The following is a 26,477-nucleotide window of genomic DNA, read 5'->3' on the forward strand; positions in this document are numbered from 1 at the left end:
CAATCACAACTCTCTCCCCTAGCTCTGGTCAACATCCCAGCAGTCAATGCACGCTCTTTCAAAAGTTATGACTGTGATAAAACAGCACATTTCATGGTGGCTTTTACTATAACCAGCCTACATGGGCAATAATCATGATGTAGAATCAGCATCTGGACATGCCACACCTGTGAGGTGGGATGGATTATTTATGCAAAGGAGATGTGCTATCAGACTTAGATTTGTGAACAATATTTTAAATAAATTATGTTTTGTATATAGAAAATGTTTTCAATCATTGAGTTCAGCTAATAGAAATAGGAGCAAAAACAAAAGTGTTGCATTTATATTTTTGTTCAGTGTATTAACTCAGCAACCAAAGGATAGACAGCTTAACTTGTAGAACTGACCTGACCCAAAGACATCTGAGGCTAACTTGCATAGCAATTTGGTCAAACCATTTACACACAGTAGGAAAACAAAACTAATCATTATCTAAAATGGAATAATCTAAATTATTAGATTAAATATCACCTTACTGTCTAGGAAATGATTGGTCCTGTTGAGCTGGAATTGCAATCCCAACATTATAATCCATTGATCAGACATAAAAATAATCCCCGGCAAATGCTCAACCTCTGGAAATTTCCACTATTATTTGTACTTTGATCAGGAAAGATGCTTCAGTTTCACACAACAGAGACAGACTTAAAGCTGTTGGAAGACAAAAATTAAAAAATCTAGACAAATATAAAGGATAAGAGCCAACTTGAAATCTGAGAAGAAGAGATTTTAGAAGAATTTTTCAGGAAGCAAATCAAAACATAAAGAATGCTGTCTCTCCCAAAATGCACTGCACTCCCAGGACACTAAAACAATTGTCTTTATGGTTGAATCTTTATGACATAAAAACACCACAGCTGGCAGTCAACATAAACAGGATGAGTTTGGGTACAAATCATTTCAATAACAAAAAAAAGCTTACAATTAAATAGGATTTAACTGTGAATAATGGGTTTGACAAAAACTTTGTGACAATATTGCAAATAGTAATTTTTTGAAGTATGAGTTATTTGAGTGAAGCTGTCCCAGTTTCATCAGCAGGTATCAATAGAGTAATGAATGAAGCATGGAGTAAACCTTTGGTCAAAGGGCTGGAAAGGTTCATTGCCATCACAAGTGAAGGGTGTCGATGACTGTCTCCTTTAAAGTCAGCAGTCTGTCATGATTGGTAGGCGACTGAGGCAGAAGGAGAAAATTCAAAGGCTCAGGAAACCTTTGCAGGTGTTCTGAGTTAATTAGTTGATTAGGGTGTGACACCATGAGTTTCAATTACCGTAATGTGATTTTTCACAATATTAAAATTTTCTGAGATGCTGAATGAGTTTAGCTTTCTGAGATGAAATGAAATGAAATGAGATGATTGGCAATAATTATTGCATTTTTACACAATATCCTTATTTTGGTCTTCCTATATGAATATCGTCTTTTGTCTTTATTTTAGCTACATTAATGTCTGAGCATGTGAAAACATCAAATTCATTGTGCAAACAAACTTAACCAATAAAACCGATTCTCAGAGGGCTAATTCTCAATAGAAACATTAAAACATTAGAAAAACATTTCTAATCGTTTTACTTAAAGAAATCAGAATGAAGGAAGAAGAATACATATGCAGATTTCACAGATGTTAAATTGCTATGCAAATATGACACAAAATATGACACAGGCATTAAAGCACTGTGTGCATACAAAACAATACACTGATGTTTTTGGTTGACAATTACAAAATATGGAACAAATTCAGGAAAAACATACTTTTATAAGGATTTGTACATAAAAGAGAAAACATGTGAAAGTAAAACAGCCAACTTGGAAAGCAGATTTTAAGACACACTGACATAACAGCCACATATCCACTACTGCTTTATGTAGTTGAATAAACTACAATGCAGCAGCATCTACCCATATCAGGTAAGATTAACCTGACCCTATAGTTATTTAACTTTAGCATGAAATGAAAAGGTTAATGATTCATTATAAATAGGAAAGGGTAGCAAAGAAAATATAGCTAAGTTTTGCTGTCTTGCAATGCAGAAAATATTTATGGTATAACAATGTGATGGCATAGCATGACAATTTCAGTGTCTTCTGCTCATCTGGATTGAGAGATTTTCTTTGCTTGCATCAGTTAAAAATACATTTGTATTGCAAACAGAATGATAAAAAGCTGTGTGACAACAGTATATACGAATAAAATAAGTAGGAGTTTTGTTAATAGTACTTTGCTGATGCCATAAAATTGCGTGCGCTCTGTAAATAAATTCTACTTCATGATGTTTGATCAACATTTATAACCATAACTCTTCATCCACAGTGACAGAATTAAGAACACTGATACTCATTTCCCAAGACTGAGAACTGCTTTTCTCCTTCAGAATGTCCAAAATGCTCAGATGACATCAGTTGTAGAAGTCTGGCCACAACCAAAACATTGAGACTGTTTCCCAGAACTCTGTACTGCTGGATGATTGAGATATCCTCTGGAAAAGCTGCAGAGAAATTAAAGAATAATTTTGTCAAACAATATAACAGGTAAACAATAGAAAACAAACATATTAGCTTGATAAAGAAAGCATTGCAATTTTAAGCAGTTACAAAGTTCACTTTACACAACTAAAATATAAATAATTTTTTACTTCGCAAGCTCACATTTAGCCTCTGACTGGTGTTCAGACTTAGTTTTAAATTGATGGCACAGTGATCGGAAATATGTGCTACTTCTATTTTTCATATAACTACTCTGTATGGATCCCATCATATCATCCTTGTTTTACAGCATTATTGTGGCTGTGTGGGGCAAAGTCAGACATCACGGCATAGCCACGCGTGACACTCTGGAGGCAGTTTGCAGCATAGTGTGAAGCAGCCAGGATAAGGATCGGTGCCTCTAAATCAGAGGCCACAATTCTGAGCATAAAAAGGAGTGTCTTCTCTGGGTTGGGGAAAGAGGTACTTTTTTTGGGATCTTGTTCACAAATGCGAGGAAAAATGTAGAGGGATATCGATAAGCAGTCTCTGCAGTGAAGAGGGGGTTGTACCGGTCTGTCATGGTGAAGAGAGAACTGAGTGAAAAGGTAAAGTTCTCAATAAACGAGTCGATCAAGCAGCCAAAAATAGTTTTCTCTGTAGCGTGTCTGGGCTCTCTCTTAGAGATAGGGTGAGAAGCTTGGTCATCTGGGAGTCGCTGCTCCTTCACGTTGAGAGGAGCCAGTTGATGCATATATGAATCCAACACTCAAGCTTTGAGGTGTACACACAGCAAATACAAATACAGATTGAAACTTTAGCAACTGTTTATGTAGGAGGCTTTTCAGGGTTATCATGATGATGCCTGAGGCATAAAGTTGCCACACTATTTCTATATGAAAATAATGGGCTAGAAATAATTTAAAACTGAGTGAACTGAAATGTGCGGAGATGTGTGAAATGGAAAATATAAAAATTTTAACACAGGCAGATCATGTGGAAAACAAAATCCTGACATTTTTGACTTACAGAAACTCTGAGGGAAGCCCATCAGGTTGGCTACTTCTCTCGGAGTAAAATAACGTAGATTTAATTTTAACATTTTCTGGAGCTTCTCCTCTTCAGTCAACTGGTCCAGATTGGTAAACACACTACTAATCTGCAAAGCACACAAAGAGAAATTTCACTTTGATGACATACAGGTGTATACGTTGTGTGATTGTCCAAGTGATAGCTCCAATTACATTAGAACTCAGCTCAATTAACTGGAACTAATCCAGAAGGCAAATGTTAGAAGCCAAGGATACAGAATAATGACACTTGTCGAGAATCAGTGACGTTCAGGTCAGATGAATGCGACCTGGACGTCAGGAGAAAACATGCGGTCATCGGGCCGTGTCGATGAATGACACCTCTGTATATCGGTCATGCGATTTACCCTTACACCATCACCGAACCCAAGAATAAAGAAGTCTAAGGAGGTAATAGTGGAATGAGTTTCTAGAAAAGCTACTTTAACAAACACCATGAGCTTTAAGACTTATCTATACCAAAAACATTTACACTGTGGCTGAAAGTAAAAACTACATACCTCATTTTCCATGCAGCACTGTAGAACTGATCCAGTTCCTTCCACATACCTTCCATAACTACGCAAAAAATATCACAAAATAATTCATCTTGCATGTAAAAAATTCTATACATATTAATAGCTGTTTTTATGAGCAAGTAAAAATAAAAGCCAAATCAAACACAGAAATTTAGCTAAATGAAAACTTGGTTTGTTACCACATCTTTATGAAAGAGGAGCAACAAATTATTTGTTTTGCCTTCATGAATTTGACAGTCTTTAATTTCTTTTTAATTGCACATCTGAGTTTGCGTATATGCTAAATTGTCAAAAGTATTGGGACTCCTCTTCAAATCATCGGTCACTGCCATGAATTCCACTGAGTACACGCTGCTGAGCCCAGTCATAAAATTTCCTTCATGAGATGATTTCTACAAAACTATGACTATTAAACAAAAATATTAACGTGAAATAAGCAATTGCATAAATACAGGAAGAAAGTATTTGGTCTGTTTGAGAACAAAATTGAGCTTTTTGACCATCAGAGAAAACACTATTAGATGGATCTGAAACACTGCATATCACCATAAACATACCATCCCCACTGTAGCACATTTGTAAAAATATAATATGCTGCAATAAAGGGCGTAGGAACAAGTTTATCATTGGGGGGGACACAGATCGGAAACCTGACAGATCCGTAAATCGCTTGAGCAGAAATATCAAACAATGGTGTCATCAACACGTTACTCTAATCTGACCCCTTGTAATGAGTAATCTATTGTGTTACTATTTACAATCCAATAATCACATTAAAGTTACGTATACAAATCACGTATTTGTAATTTTTCTTTAGAAAACACATACTGTTGCTTTCCTCTTTTTCCTTGGGAGATACATTTCATGTGTAACACCAGCGAGACAAACATAAACGATGGAGGGAAAAGAGATGCACATTTTCTAGCTCAGTGTTTCCCAACCCTGGTCCTCAGGGCTCACTGACCTGCATGTTTTAGATGTTCCCCTGCTTCAGCACACATGATTTCAATTGTTGGCTGATTAACAGGGTTTTGCTTAATTGCAATCATCTGCATGGGGTGGGTTGAAGCAGGGGAACATCTAAAACATGCAGGTCAGTGAGCCCTGAGGACCAGGGTTGGGAAACACTGATCTAGCTGATGGATTTTTCATAGAGTAATCAAATTACTCTTCAAAGTAACTATGCCATCCATGGTAATAAATTAACTATACTATATATTATATGTACGTAGGCCTGTCACAATAACAAATTTTGATTTTTGATAAAACAATGTTATTGTTGTTTTGAGACCATTTTTAAGTAATAAAATGTTAATGGCAAAATAATAATGCAAGAACACAATCTGAAAGATCAGTAAACTTTGAATTATAATGAACATTTAACACAGCAACTGGAAGACATATCGTCATAGTCTGACGTCATCTAAGCCCCGCCCCCTCAGAACAGGAAGTGGCTTTTTTTTCTTTGGAAAGATCCATCTCTGGCTCTTTTGACCTAATCAAGATGATTCTGTGTTGGATGACAGATAAGTTGGTCTCACTTGGTTTAAAGTGCCAAGAGTTTTCAACAGAGGGCGTGGCAAAGTGACCTGTAACGTCATTGCATACGTTTGGCTCTAATTCTACATTTTCCAGCCAAGCTGCATCAAACTCACTAGGATGCATCCTTATCCATCCCCAAACAGGAATCCATTACAATTGGGCGTGCCCTAATTCCTCCACAGCGCCCCCTAGAATATTTTAAATGATCAGCCCCAAGCCATGCTTTAACCTAGAAATATGAAACTAGGTACACATGTGTATCATGTCAGGACCTACAAAAAAGTCTCTTGGAGCCATGGTGCAAACCCAACAGGAAGTCGGCCATTTTGGATCAAAACCCGCCATTTCCTGTTTTTCATAGACGTCACATCTGATCAAACTCCTCCTACAACTTTTGAGATACAGACTTCAAACTCACTCAGCACACTCTTGAGACATTGAAGGTCAAAAGTTATCACAGGATTTTTTTTGTACATCAAAGCATGTGGGCGTGTTTAAGTGCCAAACTTTGACTGTTCGCCATAAAACATCAAGATGCGATAACTTCCTCATAGAAGGTCACAGCTGCATAACACTTCCTATGTCTGACTACAGACCGCAGTGGCAGGCAGGCAGCGGTGCTGGAACCCCTGCGGTGGCTATAGGCTGGAGTGGCACTTTGCTGCGAGGGCCGCTCGAGGCTTCTTGCAGCTTTAATTTATTATTATTATTATTGTTATTATTTATCTCTTTCTCTTTCTTAATGTTTATTCAATGTAACATGATTCTGTGTTTCTGTTTTTAATTACCGTATTTTCCGCACTATAAGGCGCACCGGATTATAAGGCGCACCTTCAATGAATGGCCTATTTTAGGACTTTTTTCATACATTAGGCGCACCGCATTATAAGGCGCATAGAATAGACGCTTCATACTCTATTATTACACATCCACATTAATAAAGAAATGGTCCCCGAGTACTTTATATAGTAGGCTGGCCCAGTCGTTGTTTCACTCACGGTGTTGGTGTTGCGATATTATGCCCAACTGCTTTCTGGGTAACACAGACCAACCGACAAGCTGCCGCTGCAGTCTCTGTCTCTCTTCCCCTGCCCCTCCCCCCCTTTAAATGTATTATCAAACTTTATTAACAAACCAGTGTTCTGACAACTATCCCAGCATGCACCGCGCACTACTTCTTCTACGGGGGAAAAAGAAGTTGGCGGCTGCTTACCGTAGTGGACCAACTACGTAAGCAGCCTACTGCATGTCTGTGTAAACATGACGTCTTTCATTTCGATCTGAGTTAATTAGCGTAGCATTTCTGCCGGATTTTCACAACATATCAGCCACGGCAATGGACAGGGGAACCAACAAGTTCATGTCATCTTTTTTGGACAACATCAAGGTGTTTGAGCCACTGGATGCCTCCGCGTCACAGCTAAAAGCTACCGATAGATGAGGAAAACAGCAGATCCTCACACCCTCAGCATAAATATAGCTGTGGACAAGATCACTGATGCCTATTGTTCTTGCAAGGCTGGGTAAGTCGGCATTCATGGTTTTGATGGTCCACAATGTACATTAGCATATGTTTACTACTGTAGCTTGTGTTTGTGAGACGGTCACGCACGTGGTAGCTGCACTGTGACCTAAAATGGGCATTAGCCAATGAAACGCGGCCCCTGTGGTAAGGTCCGTTGCTGGACCTGTTGTGGCTCAATATTGGTCCATATATAAGGCGCACCGGATTATAAGGCGCACTGTCGGCTTTTGAGGAAATTGAAGGTTTTTAGGTGCGCCTTATAGTGCGGAAAATACGGTATGTAAAGCACTTTGAAATGCCTTCCTGCTGAAATGTGCAATACAAATAAAATTTGATTTGATTTTGATTTGAGTAAAGTTGATCCCAGTCACGTAGCATAACATTTTATTCAATATTTTACACCGACAATGTCACTAAAATCAGTTGGTTTTGTAAAGCTTTAAGCAACCATGAGTCAACAATGACTGGGGCAGCCTACTATATAATTAACTGGGGCAGATTTCTTTACAGTTCTATGTACACTAAACTTAGGAGAGGGCTCACCTTTAAGGTATGCGAATGGAAAATTTCAAAATCGAACGTTTTTCGCAACTGAGGTGGGGGACAAATACGCAACATTAGAACTATTGTGAGATTTGATGGATAAAAGGGGATAGAGAGTGGAAAGCCCAGAGAATGAAAGTTAAAATTTACACCTGGATTACACCACTGTGAAGCATGGTGGTGGCAGCATGATGTTGTGAGGATGCTTTCACAGCAGGTAAAGCAGTAAAACTTTGGGAGATCCTGGAGGACAATCAGTTCCCTTAGTTGCTGTACTGGAAGGAAGCTTACATTACCTGCTTTCTGCTAAAAAAAAAAAAAAAAACAACCCTAAAAGAAAATGGATATTTTCTTGCGTTTGAATTGGTAGGGGTACAGCAGGAGGAGGGGCTTACCCAGTGGAATATTTCTGCAAGAAGCACAACTGCTTTCATGTTTATATTTCAAGCTTGCAAAGTTAGGCATAGTGAGTGGGATCAGTCTGATTACTTTTTTTTAATCATTTGACAGCAGTAGTATTTATGCAATCACTCATTTAGTTAAATATTTTTATTCAATTACCATTTTGTAGATAGCAGTGTCACTAACATTAAAACTGCAGTATGCAAGTTTGACAAAACTTTTTTTTTTTTACATATTTGTTGTCACCATGTCGAACAAATGGCAGTACGAGACAGATCATCTGTGAAAAAGCTGAGCTCCTCCCAGTTGTCCCAGTGCTAACTAGAAACAACCAGTCAGAGCCAGGACTCGGGTCAGTTACAGTGGCACCACTCATCCTCCTGCTCTGTGCTGCGCTGCAGAGAGCAGAGCCTGTTGTGAATGATCTGTCTAGCCCAGTGTTTCTCAACCCTGGTCCTCCCCCCCTCCTCCCTGTCCTGCATGTTTTAGGTGTTTCCCTTCTGCTACACGCCTGAATTGTATCTCTGGGTGATTAACAGACTTCTGCAGTACTTGATGGTCATGCAGTCATTTGAATAAGCTGTTCTGGAATAGAGGCTCATCTAAAACATGCAGAGCAGGGGGGCGGAGAGGACCAGGGTTAAGAAACACTGCTCTAGTTAGCATGTACACCAACGACAGCAAATAAACGGGTTTCCTGTAATGGAAAATTGTTTCTGCACCATTTAGCAGTGACTACATGAGTGTAATTGACAGTACTAAGACTCTGCTCCTGGTTCTGATTGGTTGTTTTTGAACGGAACCGGTCCATTCTTCTACCAAGACTATGTTTTTAACATGTTTTATATATCAATATATAATAACTTTCGCAATTTGTAAGCAGGTTTTTATTGGAAAAAGATACGGACGAAGAAATAAATAGTGATTGAAACTTTAAAATGTTGAAATGTATCAAACTATGTTTAGACAGTTATTAAACTTACCCTTTAGTGAAGCAGACAGACCTCCGGCTGTGGGGCTGAACAATATCCAAAATTGAGCCATACCGCAACAGGGCTTTAGGTTTAAGGAGATAAAGTTCCATGTCTATATTCATCTGAGGTTCCAAGTAGTCTTGTATTTGTTGAACAGACAGGTCTTTGTTCTGATTAGTCTTCTTTTGAGAATCCATTTGAGTCTCACGTTTATACAGGACATGAACATTGGGGTTGTCTTCTGGTGGCTGGTCAATATTCTGACATTTATATCTCAAGACAGAGGACCGTTCATGAAACCCACTGTCTGTCACATGGGAAAAGGAACAACCCTAGAATGAGAAATTTTGTTAAATATTCCATGCATGCATCCATAAAATTACAAAACAAATGGATTTTACGAAGAAAATATTACACCTTTTCAAACAAAAAGTTTAAATACTGTGAAACATGACATCACTATAGTCAACACAAATAAACATGAAGCCAAATTCTAAGTAACAGCTTAAATATGTTTCCAAAATTGGGAACATGAAATTGTCCAAAAATGTTTTGGTATGGTGAAACATTAAAAAGTTTCTTTCAATTGGGTGAAAGGCTGAGCCTTCCCTCCACCAAACTTCATTCAACACAGTGCAGTCCGGTAGGTGCTGCTCTCCTAGCAAGTCCCAAAGCCAGACTCATTCACTGGATTGTCAGACAGAGAGGCAGGGTTTGTTAGCCAAGTTGCTGTTGTTCCCACTTGGTGTAATACCACAAAACTTTTAATACCAGGAAGCCTAAAACTGCAGATTTAGGCTTCCTGGGATTAAAAGCAACAGACTCTTTTGTACCCACAGCAATCAGGTCTCTAAATTTGTGAGTTATAATTCTGTTTTATATAATAATGAATTTATTATTTATTATATTTTGATCTTCACTTTTGCAGATCAAACGTTATCAAAAGCTCATGACTGCATCAAAATCTGACCAGTTGTCATAAAACATAGGATAAAATAACTTCCACACACAAGTTTCCAGCTGCATCACACTCTGTGCATCAATTGGTGATACCGCCTTAGCCCTGTTTGCATACAACTGGCTCTAAATCACATCGTCCAATTTACATTGTACTCGATATAAGTGACTTTTGATGATCTCTAAACAGGTCAGTAGACCAATGTTGGAATTTGACTCCAATGCGCTCTCTACATTATTCCGACAGCTATAGCTCCCTGATACATCATCCAATCTGCACCACATTTGTTGTGCATCAATAGGGAGCATTGTTACACACATTGGTGTGGTAGTTTGATGACATCATCTCACTTGGAGAAGAAACTGAGGACCACTGGGTGACTCCTCCAGCTTCTCCCTGTGTATGATATAGAAGACTGAAACCGTATCTGCAAACGCTCGATAATCACACATGACATATTAAAAAGCCTAGAGGAAATCCTTGCCAATCATTCGTCATCAAACAGGAAGCTGACATTACAACCCTTTATCTGTTTTAAAACACCAACAAATATTACCTTATCACTTGTCTGGATACTTGAATTTTCTGCAGACATTTTAGCAACCAGGAAATAACGCAGTCGTGAATTTGGAACCCCCACCTACAAAAGGAATACAATAACAACAATAAAGATTTGTTGGAATGACTTTGTTGCAAGTCATTCCATCAACAAAGTTGGTAGTAATCAGATCCACCAACCGCAAAACACGTTTAAAGACATTCAATTTATTTATATTGGATCGATTCACAAGTGTCATCTCATGGCACTTTATAAAAAAATAATTTTAATTCAATCATACATACATAACTTGATAACTTGCATCAATTCAAATTGATCCAACTCATCAAGCAATATAGTACGCTCAATTAATTATTCAAAGTACCTTAAGAAGTTTCTATCTAAAGAAACCCAGCAGACTGCATCGTGTCATTGACTTCCAGCATTCGCTCCTCCTGCATGAGCATGTAGTGACAATCAATGGCGTTGTGCATTGACTTTACAGCAATCCCTCATACCGAACATGCATGTAGTGTATAGTGACAGTGGAGAGGAAAAACTCCTCTTTAGCAGGAAGAAACCTCCAATAGAACCAGAACCTGGCTCAGTACAAGAGGACATCTGCCATGACCAACTGGAAGAGTGAGACTATCAGACTATTCAGTTCACTCTGTTCGTGGACTACGGACTTCTTGACCACCATTTCGTAACATTTTATCTGGACTTTTTCTCATTCTAGCAATTGCTGACACCATATTATGACTTTGAAATGCTTCTGGACTAAACTACACAAAACAATGTCAAACTCTAAACACAAAACCATGAAGCTGAACCAACAGGTCAGTGCTTCAGTAACAGGCTTTGCTCAACACAGTGAACAAAATGACAATAACAGCAGTAGCTTGTCTGAACTTGAGCTGGAACCAGAACTTGCTAAAGCTCTGGAGGTAATGACAGGGTCATGATGAAAGTCAGTGAGAAGCTGGAACCCCTGGCAAAGACGGTCACATCGCATACAACCGGTCTTAAGAGGAAGCTGAAAGCAGGGTGCTACAGCTAGAAGAGGTTAATAAGCCCCTCAATGCTAAAGTACGAGCCCTGGAAGAGAAAGTCAAGACCCTCGCAGACCACAGTCACAATTTGGAAAACAGGGGAAGAATGTGTGTATATTCAATATCCCAGAAGACGCAGTAAGGCAAAAATGCTTTGAAATGTTTGAACATTGGATGCCAGCTTTTCTCAACGTGAGATGTCAAGCCCAGATTTCATTAGATGTTAAAGGCTAATTACACATCCTTATTAGATGCAATAAAGAAAGATTTACAGAGACGGTGCAGTCTTCCCTTAACAATACAATTGTTGATAATACTGTTAAAGCTTGGTCTGCAGTGTGAAAGCTACAGGGTAGATCCTCACTGACTCCCCAGCACAAGGAAACGTTTAATTTGAACCAGGTATGACAGATACAGGCTATAATATTTGGACATGCCACGATGAAGTACTTATTTGTGGGATCCTCCTTCATCTGAGTTCATCCAGATTAAATATGACCTCCCCAGTAGCCACCGTTTTACATACCTCTAAGATCAAGATTTTATATCTTTAAAAAAAACTACATTTCCTTCTGATGCCACCTTATCTCCAAAAGAGAAGTTACTGTTTAAGTGTCCAGGTAAGAAGGTGATTAGATGCTTTTATAATGTGCAGACTTGTGTTACAGTGACAGCTCAAATATGGCAACTAAATTGGGTGTGGTTATTGAGGAGGACATGCCATCTGGAATCATGCCAGGCTTTTACAGTCCAAAGTCATTCACAGACTGCAAATTCCTCCTAGGAGGAGACATAAAATGAACCCTCAAACCTCTAACTGTCTTGAATGCAAGTCAGTGCTGGGTACATGAATTCATTGTGTTTGGTTCTGCCCTAAAATTCAGATGTATTGGTTAGATGTCTTGAAAGATTCTAAGTTTGTCTAAAAAGTTAACATATTTGCTGAAATATGTTAACTTTAATAGGTATGGTTTAGAAACAAATGAAAAAACAAAATTTTGTTGGGTGTGATATCATAAAATTTGAATACTCCAAAAGAAATTAATAAAAAAGGATATTTTCTACAGAAATGTGAGGCATCTTAGAGGTACACTAATTTCAGTTCACGCAATACTTGTTTGAAGCTTCTTTTGCATGAATGCGGCAATTTGAGGGTCTGGTGTCTCGCATCTTTCTCTTATGAATACTTGATTATTATATTGTAATTTTTACATAAAATAGTCATCTGTAGTTCTTACATTTGTCGGGGAGATCATGCATTCCTGGTAAGTGTAGCCACAGCCACTCAGGGTTTTTATCAAATAGTCCCTAAAGAACAGAATCACAGAGTTAAAACACATTCAATGCACACACAGTGTTTAAGAATTGACTTTTGTTTCATTGCTCACTGCAACAGAGATAAAAGGTCAAACTAAAAGAACTCATCTTTCATGTAGTGACTCAGTCCTAGCAAACATCAAGTCTTAGTGTTTTTCCATTGAAACAGTCTCCAGTTCTTAACTGGTTACTTAGCTGGAGTTCATACAACTCAGCCAGCACTCTTATAATTCTAGAGTTGGAAACATGATTCAATAGCTGGGATGCATTTCTATTCTGATGACCTGAACTGCTGGTTTAAGAAGATATTCACAGACTCAACATAAACATACTGTGGTTTTATGATATAATTATTGCCCTTTGTCACCGATTCTGTTCATCATTTTTATGGACAGAATTTCTGTGCACAGCAATGGTGTTGAGGGGATCCGTTAGGATCGTGTCTCTACTCCTTGCAGATGATGTGGTCCCACTGAAGTCATCAGGTCGTGATCTACAGCTTTCGGTCGAGTGGTTCGCAGCCAAGTGTGAAGTAACCAGGATGAGGATCAGCGCCTCAAAATCCAAGGCCATGTGGTCTGAAGCCAGAAAAAGCTGGAGTGCCTTCTCTGGGTCGGGGAAGATGTCCTGCTCCAAGTGGACATCTTCCTCCACTCACTACTAAAGCTGCCCCCCTGTCACCAGTGGACATCTTAAGTATCTCAGAGTCTTGTTCACAAATGAGGGAAACATGGAACAGAAGACTGCTAGCTGGACACATTCATAAATGAAAGTTCAGAATTATATAAAGTAAATTAAACACCTTCATAATTCCAAATATTCTGAAAAATATTTAGTTCATCCATTTTTAAATATTTATATTCTAACATCACTCTTGCTCTAACCATACTCTTAAAAAGCTTTACACAATCAGTATTCTGTTCATTATTAATTTTAAAATTTCTCCTCCGATAAATTGCAAGCTTTGCTTAACCAAGAAAAAAATTAAACAACCGTCCAATTTTCTTCTTTTATTATTTAAAAAAACGAAAATAAAAGACTGTTCTGTGAAACTTTCTCCAAATGATTTATAAATATCTCTTAGTAATGTAAATAAATCCATTATTCTGAAACATTGTTCAAAGCAATGAAAGATAGTTTCTCTTAATGAACAAAAGGGACATTTATCGAAAACAACAGGATTCAAGGAAACTGCAGTAATACCATGCAAAATTCTCCACTGTAAATCACCAACATTTTTAGTCAATGGTGGCTTATAAAGTAACCCCCATCCAGGTTTCACCCCAAAACCAACTTTTAAAAAATCTCTCCAAGGAGTATCTTTTTTATATTTTAATTTTAATTTGTTCAAAGCCTTAACACATTTCATATATATTATCTTTCCATTCACAGGATCCAAAAGTGTCCATTCATGTTTCTCCTTCTCTAAAAAAGTCCAGGACATTCAAAGTCTTTCAATCATTGCTTAAAACACAGCTTAAAGAAAAGATGTGTTTTATCAGGTGATAGAAGTCCATCAAACCTTCCCTTCATGAGTCTCTTGTCATCTTCTGATAACCTGACATTTCACAAATCTCCATCGATCCAAAAAAAGAAAATTTTTTTAAACCAACCATTATTCAACAAAACAGTATTGAAGTGCAAATATACACTTTTGGGTCGTAATGTATTTATAAACACATTTCCTATGATCATACAATGATCAGAAAAGCCCACTGGACACAAAGTACATGATCTAAATATTTGTAAGTGATGCCCAAAACAATAAAACCTATCTAATCTTCCTAACAAAATATAATTCTTTTTACAATGAACGTAGGAATATTGCCTTATCTTTCCATTTATAGAAGGCCACACATCAACTAAATCATAATTTTCAATAATATGTTTCAATCTTCTCCTCAACTGGAAATGTGGCTCCAAATGATTCCTATCTAAATCATCTATTGGACAATTAAAATCACCTCCTAAAATTACGTAATCTGTTGACACACAATTTATTAGTGTATTTACTAAGTTTTCTAAAATAAAAACAAGCTCACTTGAATTCACAGGAGCATATGCATTCAGTAAAAATTACCTTCATATTTTCATACTTAACAATAGCCTTTAACAATCTTCCAGATACAACATCTTCAGTTTCAATAGAGACTGGAAGAAAATGTCTTGAGAAAAGAAAAGCTACTCCAGGACTCGGAACAAGATTTCCATCCCATTTTTTCTTCCAATCAGCCTCATTATCAACATCGCTATGAGTTTCTTGAGCAAAAGCTATATCAATGCATTTAGATTTTAAAAGTTCAAAGTACACAGCCCTTTTTTTCACAGCCCTTGAACCGTTAAGGTTTAAAGATGAGATTTTAAAACTATTCATAATCACACAAAAAAGATCGATAGAAAAAAGAAAATACAGCATCTTATCAGCTGTCTCTTAACTTTCATGTAGCTCACTTTGCTGATTGGCTGCGATGGGAGGGTTTTCATAGCCGACACGATCTGACCGTGACGTGACAATTCCTTCATCAACACATCTTTGCTGATGAAAGGATGATCTTTTTTGCAGGGTTCATTAAGGGGAAAGCAGTAGATTGTGTACTTCTCATAACAATTCCCCTCTCAACTACGCTGTTCACCTTGTCAATCGAGTCCAAAAACATAACCACCACATTATTCATCCTGGACGCTGGCTTCACATTTTCACACCTGACAAGCTCCCCAACAGCCAAACCTCACTCCTGAACTGAAAAATCCACGCCAACTGGTATTTTATTATCATGTGGATGTGAAAGGCTCTTAAAGCTGCAGCACCGTCACTTTTTCCACATGCACCAGACACTTACACATAATCACACAATAGAAAGAGAGAGAGAGAATGAGTGAGAGAAGGAAGAAGAGAGGAATGGATAGACGGATATTCTTCATCATTACCTGGCTGAGGAGCTCTCAAAACCTTTGACATTCTCCAGCAGGATATATGTTGGCAGCTTGCAAAGCCTGAAATCATATTGGCAAAAGAAAACTGAAAGAATTCTGCTAATTGGACAAGTCCTGCTTGCAACGTCCTGGATAATCATGTGGGAACAGTGTTTGAATGTTCACATCATCTCTGTCTGTCTCTCTTTCTCTCTTGATGAAACATTGTCTAGACTTCATTGCTTATAACTTTAATAGGTATGGTTTAGAAACAAATGACAAAACAAAATTTTGTTGGATCTGGTCTCATAAAATTTGAATATTCCAAAAGAAATTAATAAAAAGGATATTTTCAACAGAAATGTGAGGGATCTTAAAGGTACACTAATTTCAGTTCACACAATACTTGTTTGAAGCTTCTTTTGCATGAATGAAGCAATTTGTTGGGTCTTATGGATACTCCATATATTATCTATGGGGTTAAAGGTCAGGTCAGTTTGACTGCCAATCAAACACAGGAACACCATGGTTTTTGGACCGGCTTTTGGTACCTTTGGCAGTGAGGGCAGGAAACGAATGGATAAGAAAATCAGGTCCTTCAAATCCCTCTATGTGGAATGAATCTGATTAACATCATACAAGTTTCACTTTCTGAAATGAGTGATAGGAAATACTGAACTTTTTAATAATATTAAATTATTTGGAACCCTACTTATGTTTATATAGGGAGATATTAGCTTTAAGTTCAGAATGCAGCTTCTAAAGCTGTTTTATGTACCTTTGATTTGATAAAAATGTTCTTTACATATTTGTTAAAACTGTCACTATGTTGTGACAGTTTGGTACCTTGGTACCTCATACCTTGGTATGACACAGATGTAAAAAATAAGCTCCTCCACCTTCTCCCAATGATACTACTGCCATCTGCAGAAATGCACTGCTCCCAGTCAGAAACAACCAGTCAGTCAGGAAAAAAGTCTTAGTTGGTGGCTAATCTTTGTAGCCTGGGCCTTCATGGCAGGTTCTACTGTCGCTAAAACTCTGTGGTGCAGCAGAGAGCAAGAGGCAGAGTGTGAGGAACACGAACCACAGGAAGGAGGCAGAGGAATTTAAGTTTTCCACAGATTATCTGTCTCATGTTATACTTTCACATACTGCAGCTTTAAGTAAAAATTACTTTTTAATTCAGTCAGGCTGACTCGAGACTAAATCCTGCGTATTTGACATCCTCATACCTTGGAAGGAGTTCAAGGATGAAGAGGAAGCTCTTACATCTGGGGTCTGCAACGTCACCCTGAAGTCCTAACCTAGAATGGAACGAAACAAAGGACAATACCAGTTAAGTTGACAAAATGTCCTTCTTATCTTCATCAGTAAAACATAAGAGGGAGACAAATGTAAATGTAACATAGAATAAGGATCAGATTAAAGGCGCTTCTCCACTGGCAAGACTCACTAACCAGTTGATGGGTGGGTTAGTTCGACTCCGTCTGCAGACCATTATGTTCCAAAGACTCTGTCTTGCACTTTATTTTTTAAGATATGTAACCCTTTTTGAAATGAAGTCAAAAGGTGCAAACCAATTTCACGCTAAACATATATTTTTTTTAAATTCCAAAGAAAAAAATAAAATGCACATCACGCCAGGCTAATATTATCTAGTTTGGCGTTTCACACACAGGGGGCAAAAATGTGGCTCTGTCAGGAAGCTGATCAGAGCTTCACCATTTCTCTCTTCTTTATTGCTGTCCATTCTTCAGAGAGATGAGTTGCTAGCAACCCTGCTAATTCACCATCAGTCCTCTGCTAAAGTTACTGCATGTGTTCCTGCCGCTGCTCCTGATTAAACTCATAATGATCCTCCAGACTGAGCAGCTCTCTGATACCAGACAGAATGTCCGTCAGTCCATTTCTCAACTGCTATGAGAAATGCTTGGAGTTTTCAGTGACGTAAATCACAGGCCAACCAACAAATGCAATCAGCTGTCAACCAAAATTGCTTCTGTGCAGTACAAGGCTTGGTGCGGCTGATACAACCCCTGAAGTAGGTACAGAAAACAGAGAAGAGTCATGCAGCCCTGAGCTGGATCTGCTAATGGAGGTGAATCTGGCTGGAGCAGACAAAGGCACAACCGTTGAGAGGTGCTCAGGTGGACAAGCGCCTCAAATCTACTGCCCATTATCTCTTGTTGAGCTTTTATAACTTTGTTTGCAAAAATATTAAAGAAAATATCATACCTTGTAAATGGCTGGCAAGGAGGGCTCATCATTATCATGTCAAAAGATAATTTATTGAAGTCATCAAGTGGTATACCCTTAAAACAAACATGCAAAGTATTTCAACTGAGCTCAATCATAACATAATATGCACAATTTAAACCAAAGATCTATTGACACGTATCAACCTAAATATGTTTGGTCAGGTTAAAAAACAAATCAGACTGCATTGATATAATAAGCCTGCCCCATATATCAATCAAGTTTGAGTCACTCTACATCCAACCAACTGTGACATAAAGTGTTTGACAGAGGCAAGTCTTGACATAAAACCACAACAAACACACACATAATTTACCTAACAAATTAAATAAGTTAGGCAAAATAAAGAAATAAAGTAGATAGATAAAACAATCAGGGGAAGAGCACCTCAGCTACACCGGCTTTAGAATTTGATTCTTGCAGGCAAAAGTTACAATACTTTGGCTACAGGAACATTTTATCATCTTGTTGTTGACATTAGTTAGTGCCAAAACAAAAAGGTAAGCAGTCTACAGGGTAATGACGGAGCAGACTGTTCTTCTTGAGGAAGCTAAGGTTCTTCAAGCTTTGAAGCAAGATGATGCAGATCTTCTATAAGCTTCATCTTTTCTGCCGTCATCTGTTGGGGCAGCAGCATCAGAGCCAGGGACCTAAAAAGGTTCAACAACCTGATAAATAAGGCTGGTTCTGTTCTGGTTCTGTTCTGGTTCTGTTCTGGGGACTGTGGAATATCTGGAGATGATGAGGCAAAGAAGGATTTTACATAAAATCAAGAAAAGTAGGGACAAATAAAAAAAAAAAAAAAAGAGTGTCTTCAGTCAGAGGCTTCTTCAAATTCTCTGTAATACAGACTGCTACAGGAGCTCTTTCCTACTCACAACCACGACCATCTACAAAAGAATTCTCAAACTTTCCTCCATCCATCTTCTTACACTTATCTGGGGTCGGGTCACAGGAGTAGCAGCTTCAGAAGGGAGGCCCAGACTTCCCCCGTTTTCCTCAGGGCCTCCTCCCGGTGGGACGTGCCCAGAGCGCCTCACCAGGAGGCATTCAGGAGGCATCCTGACCAGAAGCCCGACGCACCTCAACTCTGCTCTACTCTCAGTATAATGGTGAAATGAAGATTGAGGCTGTTTGCTCTTTTTTGAAAGTACCTTCTTTGCTCATCCAATGACATAAATTCACTGATCTATCAATGAATGCAGCCTGCTGAATATTTTATCACCCGTCAGGTGGTTCCAAAAAACTGGAAGGGAAGTGCGCATGATCTGCAAATGGAAAAGAGTCTGGCCAGGGAAGACTGAGGAAGAACAGAGTAAAGCAGTGTTTCTCAATTCCAGTCCTCACCCCTCCCCCCCTGCCCTGCATGTTTAGGTTGCAGTAATTTGCAGTAGTTGTGCTTATCCAACATTTTCAATATTAAGTTTGATCTTGAGTTTTGGTGAGATTTCTTCAGTTACTAAAATCACTACACCAATTTTAAAAGAACTTGAAAACTGCTAATGATGGTATTTATTAGTTTTTTAGACTAAAGTAAAATTTTCTAATAGAAATGAGAAACAAAGATGCACTCACTGAAAGGGAAAACAAAACACAAACAAACAAAAATTACTGCACCACTCCATTAGATCAGAAATGAGAAACGACGTTACAGTGGACAAGCTCAGTTCTCAATTAATACTTACCTCAATGGTCTTGTTCCAGAGGGGGGTGTCTGGAAAATTGTGCCTGTAGATTTTATTGGCCGTGGTGTTGATGTCAACAGCAGCCACCACCTGAGCAGATATTCCACTTTCTGATAAAGAAAACACAAACAAACAGAAAAAAACAGATCATGTAAACATCCAGATTGTTCTATTCTGCATCCATATAATTTAGTTTCAAATATCACTGTCCCTTCAACTAATTTAGTAATGTTACACTTAAAAAACATAAAAGCAGCAGTTGAATGAAATATATAAAACTGCAGCCAATGGCGTGATAATACCTAAGTATGACTGCACTTTTTCAGAAATAAAAGACAAGTTTAAAATTTTCATAAACGTCATCATCTTAATTACAGTTGTGGGAGCCAATTATTACATGACAAAATATTTAGAACATAGTTTTGATTGCTTAGGGGAACACATTTTCTTTTGTGAAAAAAAAAAAATTCAAATATTTTCCAAGGAAGTTCTTAAAAGTGTTTCAGGTTTTAGTCAAACATGATTTTAAATAACAGGACTTGCACTATAACAACACTAAACTCCAATATCAAACATTTAAACAAGTACTAAAAAACTGGAACAAAGCAATAAAAAAAACTGGATTAAAAAGGGAAGAAAGCATTAATTGTGTCTGCAAATGTTCCCAGATTTGTACTGCAGTCTTGCAGAGTTCCATCACGTCAATGGAATGGAATTCTGGAATGGAACGGAACTTCTTTGTCCAGTTCTAGACTTCTTCCATATTCAGTTAAACCCAAAGTTCTTTTTTTTTTTTTCGTTTTTTTTCCCCCCCAAATCTACAGTCAACTCCTTTATTTTGTTCAGATTCAAGATGAGATGATTGTTCCACACCAAAGTGGAAGCTCTCAGTACTCAGCTTCTTGTCCATCTCTGATACACCCAACAACTGCAGAGTCATCTGAGTATTACTGGAGATGACAGAAGTCAGACTTGTGCTGGAAGTCTGAAGTGGAGAGTGAAAAGTCCTGTGGTGCTTCTGTGCTGCTGAGCACCGGGCCAGACACACAGTCCTTCAGTCTCACTGTTTGTCAGGTAGTCATAGTTCCAGGTGGTTGTTGAGGCCTCCACCTGTGTCTTCTGGAGTTTCTCTCAGAGCAGATCAGGGTTAATTGTTAAATGCACTAGAGAAATCAAAGAACATGATCCTCACAGTGTTGTCATCTTTGATAGTATGATAATGGCCAAACTGCACGGGGTCCTGATGTATCCCTGTCTGCTTGTTCAGTTGTGCCAAGTTGAGCTTCCCATCTCATGATGTGGGATGTTAGGGCAACAGGTCTATAGTTACTGATGATCGATTAGTGAGTTTTCTTTGGTAGCAGAAAAGGGCAGGATGCCTTCCACCACACTCAAACACTCTTGTGGGTTGAAGACAAATTTGTAGACACAGAAAAGTTCATGACTGAAGTGGAAGACAAACATCTGAGATGTGAGAGAAAAGCTATGGGTAAAGGGAGGTTGGGTTATAGGAAGGTTTCAGCAGCAGTTTGTGAAATGTTATAAACTGGGAAAGTGTCTCCCAGCTTGTAACCGTAAGACACGACTACATTAATGCTACAGTAAAGATTAATGTAACACTGTGCTGCATTCATCTTTGTAGCAAATGCCTTTAGCAAATACACACATACACACTATTAATTGTTGCTGAATGGTGTCTGTACTACATCAGTGATATAATGCTATGCTGGGACTATTTGTTTTGTACAAATGGACACAGATTTTCTAGACTTACAGAAATTTAACATCAGCACCGAAGCCAGAGTCTACTCTGAAGAGGAAACATGGAGAGAAAAGATCCCGCATATATCAGGTGCACTGTACAGACGTGGATGACAGCTTCCCACAGAGAGAAGTCCCTTCTCCGTGTTTACCACATGTTATGTGCGAGAAAGCAGACAGGGAAATGAAAACAGGCTCTGCCTTTTATCCCATCTACTGTCTTTTTACGGGTGATTGAACAAAATATTTTCAATCCCAGCTCTGCCATGTTTGATGAACATCTCAAATAATTTGCATTTACCCTTTAACGCGTAGTGCATGCCACCGATTCCACTGTAAAGCTCCAACACGCGCAGACTTTCCATGGCTTCTTTTCGAGATGGGTCTTCTTCTGTTGATGTATCGTGGCGGTTAGCAACCAGAATAAAGGCGCATTACCGCCATCTACTGGGCACGAGTTTCGGCTAGTTTATGGACAGATTCATTTCCGTATATCTATGTTCTTTAAAGATTAATGAAAAAAGGAACCAAGGAAAGCTGTCAGTGATCCGGTTTTACCAGTGACGTGCGGTCAGGGGAGGCATAATGGAAAAATATAATGATAAAATAATTTATATTGCTATTTTCACCCTGTGGTTTGTACTGTAAAGTTTTTTTTTTATTTAGCTTAACCAATTTTGATTTTTTTTTTTATCGCTGAATTTTCGCATTTTCCTATTTAAATGCTCGGAAGCGAAGCTGGTGAGGCAGCAGGAAGCTGAGCCTCACCTTGGATTGCGCCACTCGATGAGAGCATGCTCCTCCTGTCTGTACCTCACCAATGAAATGGTTAAGAAACACATTCTTTGTTGGTATGAAATTTGTGCAAGGCATGTAACTGCAGTGACGTGCGGTGAGGTGCAAAGCTGGTGAGGCACTGACTTAATCATAATCAGATATACAAATATAGATCACCTGCATGTTATTGTTTACATAAGGAAATTTTGCGCGTGCGGACAACGCTGGAGGGCAAAAAGACAATTATTGTACATGTAACAGCTCTATCTTTACCCGTCCGTCCTGTTATGCACACTCGGAGGCCGGTTGGTTGGTTTTTAGATGATTTATAGCAATCTGTAATCAGTGGTTGATAAAACACATATGGCGCAGTAAACCTCTCTACTGGTCAACCTATGGCTCTGTGCAATGCAACAAAGATTCCAGTCACCCTCCTGAACAAACCTCCAACACCATTTAGAAGAGAACCGGATTTGTTGACTTACCACAACAGAGCGCTGAACCGACTGTGTGGAATTTTTGGTTTCTCATCCAATTTATAGGTAACCAGTAGGGGGCGCCAAAAACACCAATTACAGGATAACTGTGAAACATATTTTAGAAGGAATTTCATCTGTATATCTAATACCCGTTACATACATGCCATCTATAGCCGCGCTGCCGCCGTAGAATAATTCCGTTAACTCAATGAAACTTGGAAATGTAGATAGTTTCGTGCTATGCTCCACAGCAAAGGCAAAAACCGTTCAAGTTTTTGCCTTTGCTGTGGCTGTGCCTCTTACTTTGCAGTTGAGTCAGAACTCTGCAGAGTAAGAGACAATAACAGCGAGCTAGCCAAATGGAGCTAGCCCAGTGGTTCTAAACCTGGGTTCGATGAGTCGGTCTCAGGGGTTCGGCAGAGCCTCTGCCGCGGAGGTAAAGACACACTTGGTTGGTTTTTAGATGATTTATTGCAATCTGTAATCAGTGGTTGATAAAACACATAAGTCGTGATGACGCCCCGCTTTGCCATCACTTGCTGCAGAGGATCACGTTACATTGCTGAGCCAATCAGAGCTGCGGAGGAGCCCTGATTGGAGGAGCTCCACTCAGCGTGGATTTGAACTTGTGTCTTTAATTACTTCAACAAAGCTCACCGTAACTTTCGGTGTACTTCTAAATCTGCTCCTTAGTCGCATCTTTTCGGGGTTGCTACTGCCTCTAGTGCCGTGGGTTGGTAACACAACTAATATAATTACATTACTAAATCAGAATACCGCAGTCTTTATCATTTATTATTAATTTTTCATTCTCTTAAGAATGTAGAGCTAATTAAATGATCTAAACAAGACCTTAAAGTGGTTCCAGTTTCTCTTGATGGCCAACCTGTTGAAACTGTGGCAAATTTTAAATACCTTGGGTCGTTCCTGGACAGTCGGCTCAACTTTGCTGAAAACACTGACTATATTTTAAAGAACTGTTCTCAGAGACTCTACCTTTTAAGAAGACTTAGTGGGTCACCCCTATGTCTTGAATTTGGGGCGGAAAAAATCATATTTTATTTATCACTACAGAAGGGTTCATTGAATGCACATATGAAACTGGTGGGTTCGGTACCTCAAAAAAGGTTAAGAACCACTGAGCTTACCATATGGAACCAGCCATACAGTCAAGTGCAGCGATATATTTATAGTTTTCTCCTCATACCACAGCAATCACTTAGTAATAGCAAAATAAACATTAAGCCTAAAACCATACCTCTGCAACAGACTGAATGTTCTGCTCTTTGTGTGGGAAATATTTGAATTTTGTTTTTAGGGGCGTTGTTGTCAGTTGCAATGGCAACGAGTGTGCGTACCCTGGCCAATGCAGAGAGCGAGAAAGATGTGGTTTTGAGTTGTACTTGAACGGTTTTTGCTTAGATGTGGAAATGGAGAGAAACAAAGTTGTAGACAAAAAAACAACAAAAAAAAAAACAGTCAATGTAATCTAAAAAATAGAACTCCAGATTCCATCGAATAAGGATGAATGTGAATGTTAATTAATAATAAAAATATTCCCAATATTGCATAGAGGAAGATATTTAAATAGCAATCAACATTTTGTAGGACAGAAACAGGGAAAAGCAGGAAACATTCCATAGTGAAGTTTGGTTCAGTATCTTGCCTAACCAACATTCATAGTGGAAAGTTAATGCATCAACAAGACTTTTTAGATCAAATAAATCACTGGAGATACACCATTAACAAAAAATAAATGTTTAATTGATGTGAGTTCTAGCATATATGGCAGTAATTGTGGATGTGCCAGCCAAAGAATTAGTCCAGACAAATTAAATTAAATTTAAGGTCCCATTAAATGAAACCTAGGTTGAAGTAATTATTTAAGATATCAATAAAATACGGAAGGATGGAGTACAGAGAAGAAAAGACGACTGCAAATTTAAACTACAAAGGGAGGTAACTTAAAGTTAAAAAGTTATCATTTTATGGAAAAGGGTCTAAAAGGGTTGATTGTTTTTGGGAATAGTTTTTATGAGAAGTTACCTTGTAAAAATTACCTGAAGCAAATTATGGACAACAGTAACAAGGTATGAACGGTTTAGCAGTGTTGACATGGGATGCTAACTTTGAGTCTACTGAAAATGGTAACACTTTATTTGAAGGGGTGTGTGTAGCATATCTGTGTAACCAGTATACTATATTTCTAGATAATTAAAAATAGATCATGACCAACAAAGTCAATGGGCTAGTTCTTAGAAGTCTAGATACGGCTCAGGAAGGAGTAGACAGATTAGAAGTTGCAGATGCGAGTGCCTTGTATTCACAGTGATTAATTATTTACATTACAATACAATAAGAAAGAAAAAAAAACATTTAAATGGCCATATTAAAATAAAAGGAAATAATACACAGAGAAAACAAATTAAATTAACAAAATAAAAAAAACAAATCAGTTCCACAGTTCCAGTAACAAGCCACACCATTCAGTTCATAAAACCCCCCTGAACTGAGGCGGTTCAACAGGGTCAGGTGAGTTTAGAGCGCCTGTTACAGTTCATATGCTGACAAAAGTCAGATCAGAGTGGGAACGATTTTGTTCATGGGCTGCAGGAAGCCTCCCACCAGCCTGGTGGGGAAACCAAATCTCAACACCACAGGTGAAGTCCTTTAGGCTCTTAGACCTGATTCTTCAGCTCGCCATCGAACCTGGCCTGTACAAGAAAGCAGGACCAGTCTCAAATATATATATAATCAAACATTCCAGTGTGCACACAAAAAAATATGATCGGCACTCATTGCACTAATAATCCTAATCAATGCATTTCCAAGTACAAATTTTCTAAATAAATCTTATTCATAAAAAGTCAGTAAATATGCTCCATACAAACAACAATGCAAAAATCATCAAGATAAGCAAATACTTTTAATATTTAAGGCATCTCGTTGTTCTCCAGTTTATTTGTTCAGAGTCGCAATAGAGCATCCGAATTGATATCAATTAACACCAAGTCTTTATAAAATGACTCACCAATTCCGCAGTTCATAAGGCATACAAGCGGTTTTGTGTTTCTTTATCCCTCAGCTTACGATCGGAGACTCCTAAAGTTAGTACAATCTTATCAGCATCATACAAGGTTAAAGAAAAACAGAATGTTGCGCTTAACCGACCTGCAGCTCTGCTCTCCCAAACTTGTTCTAACCCTCCATGCTTTTTGCTCCAGCTAATATACCCAACAAATGAGCTGACGGTGGTACATGTGACTCAAACGCTCAACAATGATTGGCTGCTTAGTAAATCTCGCGAGAATTGCAGTTATATAATCAAACTACCGCGAGATTTTGGAGGGCAATAGTAGCGAACCAGAAAATGGAACTCAACATTTCACTTGGGTTACATGTGCATAAGACTGACATTACACTGTCATAAACATGACATAACACCAGTTATGAACATGAAGGAGTCTTCATGAATATTTATGACTGTTGTCATGAAGTGTCATTTGATAAATAATTACATTTTTATTGCAAAATTGCCCTAAAAGTTGCTTTTTAAAGTCCATTAAAAGTGCCAACTTTGCATTATTTTGTATATAATAATACTTGGTAACACTTTATTTGAAGGGGGGGTGAAT

At 38.3% G+C, this 26,477-nt stretch overlaps 1 protein-coding gene across 5 annotated transcripts; it reads right to left on the reverse strand.

Annotated features, from left to right (window-relative positions):
• Window positions 1-857: 857 nt before the first annotated feature.
• trdmt1 (tRNA aspartic acid methyltransferase 1) lies at window positions 858-26,217 on the reverse strand. 5 transcript variants are annotated; one of them, XM_088001196.1, is made up of 13 exons: window positions 26,014-26,217; window positions 25,874-25,944; window positions 19,826-19,935; window positions 18,120-18,196; window positions 17,117-17,188; window positions 15,897-15,962; window positions 12,890-12,959; window positions 10,618-10,701; window positions 10,380-10,457; window positions 9,113-9,435; window positions 4,100-4,157; window positions 3,538-3,667; window positions 858-2,531 (listed from the first exon to the last, which is right to left on the reverse strand). In XM_088001196.1, the coding sequence occupies exons 2-13, from the start codon at window positions 25,887-25,889 to the stop codon at window positions 2,365-2,367; spliced, it is 1,251 nt and encodes a 416-aa protein (XP_087857322.1). In that variant the 5' UTR covers window positions 25,890-25,944; window positions 26,014-26,217; the 3' UTR covers window positions 858-2,364. The 5 variants fall into 5 exon arrangements, with proteins under 5 accessions (XP_087857322.1, XP_087857323.1, XP_087857321.1 ...); XM_088001197.1 differs by having other exon boundaries at window positions 25,874-26,217; XM_088001195.1 differs by lacking the exons at window positions 25,874-25,944; window positions 26,014-26,217 and adding an exon at window positions 22,849-22,913.
• Between the last annotated feature and the right edge of the window lie 260 nt (window positions 26,218-26,477).

This window comes from Poecilia mexicana, unplaced genomic scaffold, assembly GCF_051168715.1.
Source record: "Poecilia mexicana isolate PSO_F unplaced genomic scaffold, ASM5116871v1 scaffold_20, whole genome shotgun sequence".
NCBI lineage: Eukaryota > Metazoa > Chordata > Actinopteri > Cyprinodontiformes > Poeciliidae > Poecilia > Poecilia mexicana.